Genomic DNA, 16983 nt, shown 5'->3' on the forward strand with positions numbered 1-16983 from the left:
GTGTTGTTCGTAATGGCGGCCATATTTACAGCTGCAATTGATGTGTTCCTAGGTATTGAGATGGCGGATGCTGGTACCCATAGAATCAAAATAGCAAATTTATGTCGATTTTGTGGATATAGCTTGGTGATTACATAGGGTAGGTTTATTGTTGTCGAGTTTTGCAGCATAAAATTTTCGTTCCTTTTAAACACGGACCATTCAACTTTAAGAATTACTGGTGGAAAAATCAAGGAATACGTAAAAGTAACTTACATAAATCATCTAAGCCCCTTCAGAAAAAATTATAGCTCTTAGTGAGTCGCTCGATTCATGGTACGGCAGTCCAGGTGGTCGGGAAACCACTTGCGAATCTAACATTAGTTGTTTATTTTCTTTTGAAGGGTTACCATGAGTTCAAAATCAAGGGGTCAGAAGGAACTCCTTTTCATGTCCTTCCTGAAAATTGGAAACAAAGACCCGTTCGCACTTCGTTGTGTTTTGCCAGAAATTAGAGAAATACCCGAGACACTTCTAGACGTGCCACAGTCTGGTATCCAAGAGCGCTAAGAAAAATTACACTTTGAGAGAAGTTGCTGGAAGACAGATAGGCCGGGTGCAATACTTCTTAAACAGGGAACTAAGACACCTTTCGGACTGCGGGAAAATCGGCAATCACATTAAAGGGTAAGTTGCCTATATTTTAGAGTCAATTTCAACAACTCGCGGTCCTGAAATATTTTCCGGAAATGCCGGCTAAACTAGGTCAGTTTTCTGGCACACCAGTCGTTATATAATGAAGCTTATTGTTGGATTTAGCGAGTGAACTATGGTACGAAAACATATTACTTGAATCATAGTTTCTTTTATATGAATCGGTCATTAAAAGCGTTTTTCCATATCACCGAATGCACAACAATAGACTACTGATCTACAACTAAAACAATTTTTTCCGGAAATGCCAAGACTTCCAAGTTTACTGTCACATCTCACAACATAAAGTGTTGCATGTACCCACCCATTCCACTGAACGGAGGTGTATCACGAATTAAAGTAAATATACCTGCTATATTTTTGCTGTTGTGCCAGAACCATATCAGGCGAGCCCACAACGACAAAGAGAACTCCAGTGCATCAAAGATGGAAACGAAATGTACAATACGGCAGAGGGGATTGAATTAGCAATCGCAGAAATGGAATTAGACGAGGGATGGGATATGGCCATCGAGGTAAGCTATTCTATCTTCAGTACATCTGGACAGAGAGTCGACAGAGGGAGGGTCGCGAATTGTTTCGATACTGTTAGTGATGAATCATAGTAGGAGATGTTTCGGTCCTAACCACGCTTCGCTCATGCAAATTGAACGAACTTCAGTTGCAGCTCTCTGCTTGGAATATAGAAGCAACTTGTTCAGTGTCAATTTGTGAACTCAAGATGTATTTACTGTTAGTGTTTCGTTTATATTTTATACAGACTGTTGAACAGCCAGCTTCGCCAACTATCAAGAAAATAAAGCCTGAGTGAAAATAGAAGCTATCATATTAGTATCAATAAACAACGCTTTTGTGAACAGAATACCTGTTGTCTACCTTCGTGTGTTTTAACTTGGAACAAATATTATACGGTGTCTATCTGAAAATGAAACTTTTCGCAGTAGCTTTTGGACAAAGACAGTTTTGTTCCATACATCTCTGTTTCTATTCCATAATCCAGTAACCTATTGTGAAACAAACATACAATTAATTAAATGAAATTGTATTGTGATGTTGTGAAAAAAGTAACTCCTTTCATCGCAGCGCCCCGTCGACTGCCATATTGAATTATACACTGTTGCTACCAAATAATGTCACGTGAACGAAAACTTGTGCAGCGATTGGTTGATGGTTTGTTTTGGTCGAGGTTATCAAATCTGATAACGATCCCGGACTGGTTCTGACACATCGCAATTTTCTGATTCTCGTGTTAAGCATTTTCTGAATTAACAATAATTAGAAGCACGCCATTTTCTTCTCACCAGGTTTCTAGTCTCCTTTCAAACGATGGGAAAGGAGAGCGTTGTCGGAGAGAAACCAGAGTATTTCAATCAAATGTACTTTTTAATGGAAGGGAGAAGTGGGTGGGGGGAAGTGAGACTTTTTTGGAACACATAATTTGTTTAGGAATACATGGAATTACTTTTAGTGGACTTCTTCGGAGAAAGCTAGTGCGTAGTAATATTTAAAGTGGGCAGACGGGCACCACAGGATACACATCGAATTAACCATTTTGTCAGCTTAAAGTAGACTACGACCTCGAAGTGACGAGGAAATCTTAATGGTTTAGCAGCAATTACTACAGACGGAACGAAATAAACTCTAGCAACATATGTTGACTGCTTGGCCAGCTGCAAGAAAACTGACCATCAGGAGAAATACATGTAAATAGATTAACATGCTCTTGTGTAAAACATTAATTATTTTAATCACCGAGACAAATAAATACTAGGCCTGATCTAAAAATATAAAAATTATTCGAAGAAATTTCAATTTACAGCCTTTTTTTTCGACTGCCCCTGTTACTGCCCCTGTCATCCTAAACAAGTCTAATTAAGCGGGGTATGACCAGGTTGTTTGATGTTTTCCCAAGCCAAGAGATGTTGGCAAATAGAAGCGCAGTTTCCGGAAGTGATTGTTCAATCAACAGATAACGATCAAATTCATAAGATTCGTGACCACTTGACGTTTTCAGGCAGACACTACGATCAAGCGACAATGTCTGTTATGAGGCGAACCATAAAAGTAAAGTGAAACACCATAAAATGCATTCTCATGCCGGATACAGGGTACATGACACCGTCTATTTGCGCTCACAGCTCAGTGATGGACATCGTCAATTTCTTCAAATGATTCCTCGGCATGAAAAGCTGACTCACCCTTTACTACCCTAGCAACTCTTGACAATACAGTGCAAGCGCAAGTGCAAGACTCTTCTAGTTCGTCTTTGATTTCACAGTACTTTCAAAATCGCGAAAATTCAGTCTCGCGAAAATAAATAATAACATAAATTAACATTTTCTTGTATAAAGCATGGATATGATTATTTCATTAAAGAAGAGAAGTAAACGCTAGGTCTGGTATCAAAAACACAAGAATATTGGACAACAGACGTTTCGGCGTAAAAGCTCTTTTAGCCTAAAAGCAGTCTCTTTAGTCGGGTTATAGACCAGCTGTTTGATGTTTTCCAAGGCCTAGAGATTTCGGAAAAGAAGAAGTACGATTTCAGTTGAAAGTGATTGCTGAATCAAGAGACAACGATAAAATTCCTAAGATTCGTGACCATGATCAAGTGACGGTCACGAGACGATGTTTAATCTGACAAAGCCGTTATGCGGCGCACCCCAAATATAAAGTGAATCATCCCAAAATGGTTTCCCATGCCGCGGATCTCTTATCAAAATGTGCTCGGTTTCGAGATGAAGGTGAATTCATCGACGTTCGCTTAAAAGTGCGTGAAGACATCATTCCAGCTCATCGCATTGTACTCGGTGCGAACAGCGATTATTTCCACGCCATGTTTACTGATGGAATGAAGGAGTGCAACCAGGAACTGATCGAACTCAAAGATGAAAGCATTTCACCTGATGCTTTAAAGATTGTAATGGACTCCATCTACACTGGAGATCTTCGCGTCAACGAGGAAAACGTGTTTGAAGTTCTTGCCGCAGCTGATCATCTTCAAGTTACAAACGTTGTTCAACAGTGTTGTGATTTCTTGAAGAGGGAGTTTATCCTGCTCCGACTTGACCTAAACAAATACTGTCTGATTTCCACAGTGGCCGATAGACGTGGTCTGAAAGATCTGCAAGAGGCAGCGGAAGAGAAGATGGCATCGATGTTCAAGGATATTTGTGAAAGCGAAGAATTTCTGACCCATATTGGCGCAGACCAATTATTGAGCCTCCTTAGTCGAGATGACCTCAGTGCACCTTCGGAGACGTTCGTCTTCAAATCAGTGATGCATTGGATTAAACACAAGAAGGAAGAGAGGATGGCATTTGCAGCCAAAGTTATCGGAGCTGTTCGTCTGGGGCTGGTGGATATCAGGGTTGTGATTGAAGAACTGAATACAGAGGAAATGAAGCGAGTACCAGAGATTTTCATGCTGGTGTATGAAACATCAATCTATAACAACATGCCTTCGCTTAACTCCGCATTTGCAGTGGAGAAAAGTAAACCACGATCAACAAGTCCGGTAACTAAATCCTTCACTGTTTTTTTAGTAGTCTATTGTTTACTACAAAAAGTTTCAAAACTCTTCTTTGAAGGCGCGTTTTGTGGGTTTTAGACTAAGTTTACTCATTTCACATGCAATAATATTCCTACTGTTAACTTTCACTTGCATGTGGGTGATAATATAATAATATTAACTCTATACTCATGCGTTCTTTCACAATCGGCAGCCCCTTTCCCTTCAAAAAGGAGTCTCAGAAGTGTAACGTTTATAGGAAATAATGTTTCCTTCACTCTTGCATTGCATTTCAGGTTCTGATTGCAGTTCAACCTAAGGAGCGGATGCAGTACTTTGATGTTGAAGCCAAAACGTGGAAACCTTTGGCATCCACAATACCGCCAATTGAGGCAAATCAATGTTACTGTGCGGCGTCTGCTGGCAATAAATTGTATGTTGCTGCAATTGAAGGGAGCGGTCATTACATTTATCGTTATGATACAGAAGGTAATGTGTGGGAGAAGCAGCCACACTCATGCAATGTAATCAATAATCTTTGTATCATTGAAGACTATATGTACGCAGTCAGCCGTTATTGGAATTACGTTCCCCAAAGGTACAACTTTGCCACACGTCAGTGGCAATCATTTGCTAGAGTAAGTATCACATTGCCTGGTTCTGTATATCTTAGTGGGGCAACCTTACTACAATCAAAAGTGTATGTTCTTTACTGTAGCCAATCTTATGTCAATGGTCGTTACGAAAGTCAGAACGCAGTGCTTCATTGTTTTGATCCAGAAAAGAATGAATGGGAAGTGAAAGCGACAACCTGCCAGCCTCACTTTGGATCCAGTCTTTTTGTAGTAAACAATAGACTCTATGTTATAGGCGGTTATATTTCTTCTAGTGACCGTCCATTGGATGCACCTGCTGAAGCTTATAATGAAGAAAACAACGTTTGGTCTGTTGTTGAACAAGAACATATTCCCCCAAACAACCTTGGTGCAGTGGAATTAGAAGGGAGAGTGTATTTCATAATAAACAGATTTCCAATTGACAGTGGGTTAAGAATTTCCCCAGGGGAGTTGTACCCTGTTCCTCTGGGGGAGTGGGAGAATTTAGGAAAAATTAACCAAAGTGCAGTCCTGTGTTATTTGCCAGTGAAGCGGGAAAGTCTTAAAACTGAGCGATGTTAATTAAAAGCTGCATTTAGTAAAATTAATTGACTACTTCACTTCTTTTCGAAGTTCCAAGAACAACACTTAACTAAACCCAAATACATTTCTTGATCATGGTTGTAATATACGTTAGGCGATATGGTTTAGACGGGAACAACTGGCTATGAACAATAAATTTGGAATAACAGTACTTTATGTTGTTTGTTTGTTTGTATCCTCCTGATATAGAATTGCCTCGACCTTTGACAAAGCAGTGTTGGCTATTTCATTTGTCCCTTATACATAACACTATTCTATCCATGAACAATTTCTTCCTTTGTACGCTTCCACGCGCCTTATCAGTATTCAGTATTCATTACGCCATAAGTTGTATTTTCTCGTCTCGCTTTACTAGATGAGAAAGGAGAGCATTGTCAGAGAAAAAAACGGAGTATTTCAATCAAATGTACTTCTTTAAAGTAGGAAGCAGGAGGAGGGGGCGGGGGGGGGGGGTGTTTGGCTGGGGTGATTAGACCAAATTATTTGTTTAGGAAACATGGAAGTATTTCTAGTGGCCTTCTTCGGGGAAAGCTGTTGTACAGTAATGTTTATACCGCGCAGGCAGGTTAATCGCCACAGGATACACATCGAAACAATGTTGGCAGCTTGAAGCAGACGTTAAGTTTACAAGGAATTTGAATATAAGATGCGAATTAACCTGTAACACTCTGTAATAAGCATGGGATTTTATTAGTTTAAAATCATGTCAGTAAGTGAGATTCATTGACTCATGCATAGTGTGGGAATTACAAAAAGACAGTAAATTGTTTCGGGATAAGTCCTGTGTCGGTAGATAAACGAACCAGCGAACATCCATTGATGAAAGACTACGCTCTTCATCACAGATTCTTTTCGTTATCATGGATAATACTTTTGTTGTGACTATAGCTTAAATGCAATCTTCTCTTGGAGGTTTCTCCACTGGCTGGTAGCTTTCCTCGCCAATCACTCCTACAAACGCACTGACTCGTTCTTCCTCAGGGGCTACAGGGTTCAACACATCTTCGCATCCTTCTTGTTCCTTGTCTTTGGTACATCGAACGTATTCCTGGACACTCTCCTGCAGATAACTTAGCGGAGCAGAGCCTTGCGCCAAAAGATGGAAGTGAAAGTCCTTTAGGTCAAAGTCGTCACCAAGTTCCTTCGTGGCGTATTCTCTGGGTTCAATGATTTTAAGCTGACCAATCATGGGTCGCTCTGGTATTTCGTGACTTCCTTCAATGCGGAGTCGCTCGTGTCCCAGGCGTAATCAGCAAAGTAACCGAGCGCGTCAGCGCAAGAGAAACCTTTGTAATGTAAACCTGTGTCGACGATTAGGCGGAGAGAGCGCCAAACCTGAAATGGTATTATATTAACAGTAAATAAAACAATAAGTTTTAAATACATTATTGCTGATTTCAAAAACTTCATAAAGGTGCGAAGGGACGTAGGGACTAAGGGGCGAAGGGGCGAAGGGACGAAGGGACGAAGGGACGAAGGGACGAAGGGACGAAGGGACGAAGGGACGAAGGGACGAAGGGACGAAGGGACGAAGGGACGAAGGGACGAAGGGACGAAGGGACGAAGGGACGAAGGGACGAAGGGACGAAGGGACGAAGGGACGAAGGGACGAAGGGACGAAGGGACGAAGGGACGAAGGGACGAAGGGACGAAGGGACGAAGGGACGAAGGGACGAAGGGACGAAGGGATGAAGGGACGACGGGACGACGGGATGAAGGGCCAAAGGGACGAAGGAAGAAGGCAAAGAAGGAACGAAGGAGGAAGCAAAGAAGCAAAGAAGCAAAGAAGCAAAGAAGGAACGAAGGAACGAAGGAACGAAGGAACGAAGGAACGAAGGAACGAAGAAACGAAGGAACGAAGAAACGAAGGAAGAAGGAACGAAGGAACGAAGGAACGAAGGAACGAAGGAACGAAGGAACGAAGGAACGAAGGAACGAAGGCACGAAGAAACGGACGGAGGGAGGAAGGAAGGAAGGAACGAAGGAACGAAGGAACGAAGGAGGAGGGAAGGAACGAAGGAAGGAAGGAAGGAACGAACGAACGAACGAAGCAAAGAAGCAAAGAAGGAACGAAGAAACGAAGCAGCGAAGGAGCGAAGAAACGAAGGAACGAAGGAGCAAAGGAGCGAAAGAACAGAATGAGACTTGTTACTTAGGTAATTATCTGGTTACAATTTTATTGACAATTAGTACCCACACATACCTGCCATTTAAGCATCCCGTATTTCAGAAAAGGTTCATTGAATTGTCATAAACTTTGGTTTCGCGGGCAATCAGCGGATTCTCCGCATATAATGCCCAGCCCTCTGTGAACGCCGCATAATAGGTCCAACCAGCTGATAACACCACCACAGCTGTCACGGAAATGTTCAACAAGACCCTGAACCTGAGACAAAATCAGTCGAATGTTTGTCGTCAGCAACACTTTACATTGGAAGAGCTCTTTGAAATTCTCTTCGTTTTCTACCATATAGTCCAAGCACGCTATCTGACGACACCGAACAAAACAAGCGGAAACCAAAATCTATTTCGATAAGAAAAGAAAAAGGGAAAAAAATACAGGCAAAATAGAACAAACGTATACAGTATCTTTCAAAAGTAAGTGTTCAGGTGCTCCTAAGGAATTCTGCTTTACCTGTGTGTGGTGCCCAGCCCTCCCTTCATGCGCATTCACGCTCCATTCCGAATACTTGGATCCAGGCCTATTTAGGAAAAACGGGATTTTATAATAGGAGTTCCTGCTGCAGTCTTTTGTACTTCGGCGGTAGCTCTGCGCTCCACTTGACGGGTTGAAGTTTGGTGCCATATCTACCGGGCAGTTGGGTGTGGAGTGTTTGGGGCCGGAGAAATGAAACATCTTTACGGTCTGGGGGTCCAACATACTCATCACCTAGCAATACAACACGGTAGATGGTCAATGATAATAAAACCTCATAGATACAATCCATGCAGTGCAGTGGAAGGGAACAAGACACTGAAAGAGATGGCGGGATCGAAGAGGAGAGGTTGAAAAGAGGAGGGAGGGTTAGACGAGGAAGGGAGATGACAAGTGAAGGAAGAAGAAAATGGCAAGAATAATGACGATGACGATGACGACGGCGACGACGACGATGATGATCATGTTGATGATGATGATGATGATGAGAAGGAGGAGGAGGAGGAGGAGCACAGTTGCCGCTTACAACTTGTTTACTTTACTACAGAAAACCCAACGTGTTCGAACCTACAGTCTGGCGAAATAATTGTATGTTGGGGTGGTCATTGGTAATTTAGGCTTAGTAGCTTCTTTATTAGGTTCCTATTTTCTGTGAAGGATATATAGTTGCTGATTACCAGAAAAAGAAATAAACTTGGGTTTGGTCCTTAAATATACAGTATTTATTCACAAATGTATCTCTATGTATTTTTCTGTAATATAAATTTGCAATCTTAAATTCACACTCCTTGGTTAAAATGTTTATCATAATTTAACTGTAACCCACATATATGAACCTGCTTGATCTTGCTTGGCTAAACAGGTGCTTACATTTTTAGTATTTAAAAAATGCACTAGGTTCTTACACGCGGGCTTTTTACTGTATGTCATTAATTACCCGTCAAGCTTCTGCAAACCAGTTCTGCATGGCCTTCCAGCGATTTGGACAATATTTTATTGCTCCCTCCACCGAGCTACAAAGCACGTGTGCGTTTTCGTTGGACTCATTCGCAGGAATTGCCTTGTCTGCATAGTACACATCTGATTCATTCAGTCGCTTGATGAACTCATCCTTTGCCGAAGCATCGCTCGTTTGATTCATCACACCACGTGCGATTTCAAGGACCTGAAAAATGTATATTATACAATGTTAAAATCATGTTTCAAAAACCTGAGCTCTTCAGAGTCAAGTGAATAGTTTTTGTCAGTCGATGATGTTATAAGCCTGGTCCGTTGAACGTGATTGGTCAGTTTACCCGCGCAGCGTGATTTTGACCAACTTTGGGTCGATTTCCAGGAAATTGGGCGATATTTCCCAGTCCTAGGGACTCTAAACTAATTCAAGAAGACTTTGGTTTTCAGTGAAATGCACAGAGGAAAAATTTTTGAAGGCTTGATTATAAGCAGTCTCGCCGAAATATAGCCCCACTTTAACTCACTTAGTGACTAGAAAGTCGCCGAGACCGGGCTACGCGCAGCGTGATTTTGAGCAACTTTGGGTCGCTTTTTAGGAACTTGGGCCATATTTCCCAGTCCCAGGGACTCTAACTAATTCAAGAAGGGTTTGGTTTTCAGTGAAATGGACAGAAGAAAAATTTTTGAACGCTTAGTTATGAGCAGTCTCGTCGAAATACTAACTCACTTAGTGACTGGAAAGTCGCCGAGACTGGGCTACGCGCAGCGTGATTTTGACCAACTTTGAGTCGATTTCCAGGAATTTAGGTGATATTTCCCAGTCCTAGGGACTCTAAACTAATTCGAGAAGACTTTGGTTTTCAGTGAAATCGGCAGAGGAAAAATTTCTGAACGCTTGGTTATGAGCAGTCTCGCCGAAATATAGCCCCACTTTAACTCACTTAGTGACTAGCAAGTCGCCGAGACCGGGTTAAGCGCAGCGTGATTTTGAGCAATTGTGGGTCGATTTCCAGGAACTTGGGCGATATTTCCCAGTCCTAGGGACTCTTAACTAATTCGAGAAGACTTTGGTTTTCAATGAAATGGTCAGAAGAAAAATGTTTGAACGCTTAGTTATGAGCAGTCTCGCCGAAATATAGCCCCTCTTTAACTCACTTAGTGACCAGCAAGTCGCCGAGACCGGGCTACGCGCAGCATGATTTTGACCAACTTTGGGTCGCTTTTCAGGAACTTGGGCGATATTTCCCAGTCCTAGGGACTCTAAACTAAATAGAGAAGACTTTGGTTTTCAGTGAAATGGACAGAAGAAAAATTTTTGAACGCTTAGTTATAAGCAATCTGGCCAAAAATATTAACTCACCTAGTGACTAGAAAGTCGCCGAGACCGAGCTACGCGCAGCGTGATTTTGACCAACTTTGGGTCGATTTCCAGGAAATTGGGCGATATTTCCCAGTTCTAGGGACTCTAAACTAATTCGAGAAGACTCTGTTTTCCAGTGAAATGGACAGAAGAAAAATTTTTGAACACTTAGTGGTGAGTAATCTGGCCGAAATATTAACTCACTTAGTGACTAGCAAGTCGCCGAGACCAGGTTAAGCGCAGCGTGGTTTTGACCAACTTTGGGCCGATTTCCAGGAAATTGGGCGATAGTTCCCAGTCCTAGGGACTGTAAACTAATTCGAGAAGACTTTGGTTTTCAGTGAAATGGACAGAAGAAAAATTTTTGAACGCTTAGTTATAAGCAGTCTGGCTAAAAATATTAACTCACTTAGTGACAAGAAAGTCGCCGAGGCCGGGCTACGCGCGTGATTTTGACTAACTTTGGGTCGATTTCCAGGGACTTGGGCGATATTTCCCAGTCCTAGGGACTCTAAACTAATTCGAGAAGACTTTGTTTTTCAGTGATATGGAAAAAATTAAAATTTTTGAACGCTTAGTTATAAGCAGTCTGGGCGAAACATTACCTCACTTAGTAACTGGAAAGTCGCCAAAACCGGGCTACGCGCAGCGTGATTTTGACCAACGTTGGGTCGATTTCCAGGAAATTGGGCGATATTTCCCAGTCCTAAGGACTCTAAACTAATTGGAGAAGACTAATTTTCAGTGAAATGGCCAGAGGAAAAATTTTAGAACGCTTGGTTATGAGTAGTCTGGCCGAAATATAGCACGTCTTCAACTCACTTAGTGACTAGAAAGGCGCCGAGGCCGGGCTACGCGCAGCGTGATTTTCACCAACCTTGGGTCGATTTGCAGGCACTTAGGCGATATTTCCCAGTGCTAGGGACTCTAAACTAATTCGAAAATACTTTGGTTTTCAGTGAAATGGACAGAAGAAAAATTTTTGAATGCTTAGTTATGAGAAGTCTGTCCGAAATATTAAGTCACTTAGTGACTAGAAAGTCGCCGAGACCGGGCTACGCGCAGCGTGATTTTGGCCAACTTTGGGTCGATTTCCGCGATTTTTGGCGATATTTCCCAGTCGTAGGGACTCTAAGCTAATTCGAGAAGACTTTGGTTTTCAGTGAAATGGACAGAAGAAAAATTTTTGTTCGCTTGGTTACGAGCAGTCTTGCCGAAATATAGCTTCTCTTTAACTTACTTTGTGACTAGAAAGTCGCCGAGACCGGGCTATGCGCAGCGTGAGTTTGACCAACTTTAATTAGTATCACCCAACTAGTGGACTAATGCTAGTGGACTAGAAGTCCGTTTGTCGGTTTCGTTTCCGTCATGGATAACAGAAAACGTGTTATGTTTTCTATCGAGTTTTAGAAACACGAGTGGAAGTCTGAGAGAATGAAATGCTGTGGGAACACGAGGCAATAGGCGATTGTTTCTACAGCTTTTTAGAGTTCTCCCAAACTTTCACGAGTGTTTCCATAACTCGATAAAAACACAGAGAACATGTCTTCTATTTCTTTTAGAAAATACTGCGAAAACAAAATGAGGGCCGCTTCATTGCGTTTTCGAAGTAAAGAGGATTTAGATAAAGTTTTGAACGACTAGTAGATTTACACTAGGACAATGAATTTGAGTATTGGCTCTCGACTTCTATCGGTGATAGTTGACTCGGGCTGCGCCTTCGAACTATCACAAGATAGAAATGTCGAGCTTAGAATCTAATTGTTAGATAAACACGATTTTTAGCCAATCAGCGCGAGTAGTTTCTTTGGGCAATTTACTAAATTTACTAAAGCAAACGAGTGCGAACCAAGAAATTAAAAAAGACTGGTGACTATGCCTCCGGGTAGAGTTTCTGCAGCATCTCTTTGCCAAGCTCATGCACCTCCTCAAGGGTTTTGCTGCTTGACGTAAAATACGGCAGGATTGATTCATATGCCTTCATTCCGTTCAGCGGTTCTCCATTTGGCAGCTGTTTGTTTGGTGTCTCTGCTGTTTTACTTCCGTTCACGAACACATAAGAAAGTGGAAGCTTTGCCAGGCCACTGGAGACTGAACTAGGAACGCAATGCTCGAGGTTCTCTGTTTCAAGGTATCTAGTGTTTGATTTAAAACAAGTTTTCGTTCCGGCTAGGCATCTTGCATACTGTCGACTAAGGCTTAATATTTGTCATGTTTACGTATAACAATTTCCTATAATGCATTTTTTCTTCAATGACTATTAAACTTTTCCTTTATTGTGGACTGCGAAAATTCCTTTTTCTTCAGTTCTTTTAGGCGCGAAAACAAAGCGAAATATCGTAAAAAATCGAGCAGCGAGCGACTTGTTTTTACCGCCTCACGACTCACATTTATTTCCGAAATAGAAACTAGTGAACCTATGGAGCAAGGGCGAATTTCGCCAGGGGCTTGCCGGTAAAAAAAAAAATTGTCCACACACAAGTGGCTGTATTATTGGTTGTTCTAGCTCCTTAAAGGAGCTTTTGAAGTGTGTTCTAACCTGTGAGAGAGGCAACAGACACGGTATGTCAGGAAGTACTACAGTCACCCTGCCCTCCCTTGTTCTTAGTCTCCCTAATCTGAGAGTCTAGAACTTGCCAGTTGCACCTCAAAGCGGTTATGGAGAGAGCGTTATAGGAAGGGGGTGGGGGGCGGGCAAGAACTATGTTTGGCAAAACTTTGTGGGAAAATCGTTAACTTTCCGTTGTGTCTTATCCAATCAATAAAGCATTTCGAAAGTTTTCATTCGTTCATTCAGACGATGTTCAAACTGTGGGCTTTGAAATTTCGGTTTCGGACACAGATATTCCCCATCAACTAGTACGAATTCTTCCCGGCACATCTATCTTATCGTATTCCTACCTGATCACATTGTGCACAGGTTTACCAATGCATTTTACCGCGTATTCCCGGATGGAATCGTTCACAGTCTTCCCGTTCTCGTTTTTCCATTTGTCATTTGTCATTTGTCTTTAAACCTGCTAAAAACTTAGCAGAGAAGATTGGCTTCATGTATTGCTCGTCATAAATTCCTGAAAATACAGTATTAAAGAATAATGTTAAAATTTTTAAACCTCATTTCCTGGAATTTTTTCTTTGAAGAAGAAGAACGCTTGATATTCTTGTGGAATAGCCGGTATGTGCCAATCTTTTCCTCCCAAACCCCAGACCAGTATTCAGTCGGTAATTCAAGAGGAAAATACAGTAAAGGTCTCAACAAACAGTCTAAATATCTACTGGGTTACCTCATCACAAGAGCGAAAGAAAGTGATAAGAATTTTGTTGGTTACTCCGACACCAGTTACACGCACAAGTTCAGTGATAATAGGCCATTTTCGAGCTTTTGCCTCTTTGTCAAAACGAGTCTTCGTGTGAAACCATTCATATGAAAATGTGTTCCCCCTACAGGTTCATTTTCATGGAAATCAAACTCGTTTTCATATAGACGGTTTGCACGAAGACTCATTTTGAAACAGAGGAACAAGGTATCTCGGAAATGGCCTATTATAGCAGCCTTCGTCACACAACACTTCTGTACTTGTGACTAAAGGCGTTGCGTGACGACGTGACACCAGCTGCGCGCGATCAATGTTCAACAGATAGTGCCAGGTTACTAAACTACACATACCTTGTTCTCCTTGAAGAGAAAACTTTAAATAACTTCGTTTGAATGCATTGATACCAGCCAGGCATTCTTCAGTCGAGCAAACCATTCCAGCTTTAACACCAGGTCGCAAGTTATTGATATAAGTCGAAAAAGTCTCGGCAACCAACTTCATTTTGTTTATAAACAACTGCAAATCATCCAGTTCTTTAGGGCGGATATTTCCCAGACCGTTTGCAATATCGGACGACCCAACGTCACAAATCTGCTGCAAGCAAAACAGATTTGGTCCCATGAGAAAATCGCCGGCATAATAATCGGTATCGTAAGGTTTCCCGAAATCGTTTTGAAGGAAATGCTTCACTTACACAATGGCTTTTTTCTCGCGCGGTTTCAAGCGCCGGGTATTGACACCAAAACCATCTAGCTCGTCAAGTAGATTTCGCGCGGAGTCAGTGACTCGCTTTAAACTTTTAGGATCCGGGTTGTATGGCTTGAATTTTGCCCTCAGCACCGACGGTTCCACGCCACCAGGATTGTAAACCAAGTCTTGTGGATGAAGATCAAAGTAGGTATCTTGAACTTTCTGCAGAAATATGTCGACACCCGCTCGCTTCGCTTCCTCTGAATAACTGCAGCGATCGGTTTTCGCACCACCGCTTTGACCGGCAACAGCTTCATCGCATTTTTCACGTTTGGCTTTTGTTATGAGGACGATATCAACAATAAGAATCAACCCAATCAGGGTGATAACTCCGGCAAACAGCATAAGCACATCGCGCTTTCTCTGCAGCACCATTTTATTGGACAACTAACGCTACGTGTGGCTTACATGCAAAAATACTGGAATAGACTGGACTATGAAACTAGGGATTCTGGAACATTTGGAACTCAAAGCAAACAAGGTTCCTTCCTGCAGTTTTGACATCTTCTGCTTTTCTCAATTTTCGTGTATAAAATGAAAATATACCTCTTTAGTATCAAAAATCGAGAGAAGAATTTGCCCTACGGTCTGTTTAACAACAGGCTACGATAAATTATTGACGGGTTGGGTTCAATTAAATCAACTATATCAGAGTTGTTCACACACCCCCAGATCGTCAAAGGACAGAAGAACATATCTGGTAGCCTGAACGGCACTGTGAAAAGCCTGCTTATGCTTCGCTCTCGCTAATGGTAACGTAACATAATCTCTCATACCCCTTGCGTTTGATAGCTAGTTTCCCGCCGCGACATCGCAGAGTTCTCGTCAAATGACTGTGAAATGATAGATGTTCATCTGATTTTATCATTGGCTATTTTCTAGCTAGACTGAATCTTATTACATCAACTGAACAATTCCCTGCATCGACCAAGACCTCTCGTAATATAATAATTTTAGTTTAAAATATCTATGCTGTCGCACGGGGGCGCAATGTTCACAGTAATGTACAACTGAGTCGCTGATTTACAGCTTTGAACTCCCGGGGTAATATTATTACAAAATATTACCAACAAGAACGCAGAAACAAAAAAGTTACAATAAATAGAAAGTAAATGTGCGCAGTGACCAAAGTAGCTCATAAATTACTTGTTGGATGACTGATGATTATATATAAAAAACAATGGGACGTGTAAGAGGTAATTAATAGGCTGATCAGACACATCTTTCCTTAGAAACAGCTTGAGAATCTAGGAGGTACAGTTTTATTGCTTGCCACGTAAAGAGATACGGATGCTCGTCGGAAAATTTGAATTAAACCCCTAAAAGAAACCAACCTGGGTGTGGTTCGAGCATTACATATATTTGACTCCTACAAGATACCACTTGTCGAGCGGTAAAAGAAAAAGTGACCTTCACATCCAGTGACGCGGACGGTAGGATAATCTTAATCAACCTCACTTACAACGGTCTAAAATTGTCATTTTGTAATATATACGCGCCCAACGACCACACACAACAAGTAAGTTTCATTCAAGAACTAAATTGTCTCTTAATTGACAAATCGGAAATTACAACTTTTATAGTAGGAGGTGATTGGAATTGTACGCTATCTAAATATGACAAAAAAGGTGGTTCTCCTTGGAGGCCAACAGCATATAGGAATTTGGTAAATATCACCATGGATACCCTTGACCTTGTCGACATACAAAGAACTCGTTATTCGAATGTTAACAAGTTCTCTTACAGGTCTAAAACGTTAGGTGTGAAATCAAGGATAGACTTCTTTTTAATATCCAAGCACTTGACAAAATTTGTTTAAAAAGTGGACATCCAAACCTCAATAGCACCAGATCACAACACGATATTATTATCATTGTCGTGGCCGAACGAGAATCCTCGAGGACCGGGGTGGAAATTCAATAATTCTCTATTAGAGGACAAGGAATACACAACCAAAATTCTAGAATTATATCCTCAGCTTCGCGAAAAATATAATTATGTAAATGACCAACAGCTCTCTTGGGAACTGATTAAAATGGAAATAAGAAGCACAACCATTTCGTTCTCTAAAGGAAAGCACAGGCGATTCGTAAGCATGAAGTGGAGATCAAACAACAACTTGATGAGCTGGATAAAATAATCTGCAATAGCCAGGACCTTGAGAACATTGACGCAATTCTTAAACAATATGATGACCTCAAAAAAGAACTCCAACATCAATATAATAATAAAGGTAAAGCTGCAATCTTCAGATCTAAATGTCGCTAGGTAGAAGAGGGCGAAAAAGCCACGAAATACTTTTTTAATTTAGAAAAAAGGAACTATAATAGAAAAACTATCAAAGAAATTAAATTGGAAAATGATGAAACAACTACTGATGAAACACAAATTCTATCAATGATCCAAATATATTATAGTAATTTGTACAATTCTCAAACAACAGATGCACAGGATAGCTTTGAAATATTTACCGAAAGCATGGAAATTCCTAAATTAGACGATGCAGAAAGAGATGCTTTAGACGGTCCTTTGACTTACGGAGA

General features: G+C 41.3%; 1 protein-coding gene and 1 pseudogene across 1 annotated transcript; one reads left to right on the forward strand and one right to left on the reverse strand.

The window, feature by feature from the left end:
- Nucleotides 1-3278: 3278 nt before the first annotated feature.
- LOC145463604 (kelch-like protein 25) lies at nucleotides 3279-5842 on the forward strand. The gene is made up of 2 exons (XM_081447374.1): nucleotides 3279-4210; nucleotides 4501-5842. Exons 1-2 carry the CDS (start codon nucleotides 3383-3385, stop codon nucleotides 5380-5382), a joined length of 1710 nt encoding a protein of 569 aa, XP_081303500.1. The 5' UTR covers nucleotides 3279-3382; the 3' UTR covers nucleotides 5383-5842.
- An 11-nt stretch (nucleotides 5843-5853) lies between these two features.
- LOC145463615 (uncharacterized) lies at nucleotides 5854-14821 on the reverse strand (annotated as a pseudogene).
- Between the last annotated feature and the right edge of the window lie 2162 nt (nucleotides 14822-16983).

Source organism: Orbicella franksi, chromosome 1 (assembly GCF_964199315.1).
Source record: "Orbicella franksi chromosome 1, jaOrbFran1.1, whole genome shotgun sequence".
In the NCBI taxonomy this organism is placed as follows: Eukaryota; Metazoa; Cnidaria; class Anthozoa; order Scleractinia; family Merulinidae; genus Orbicella; species Orbicella franksi.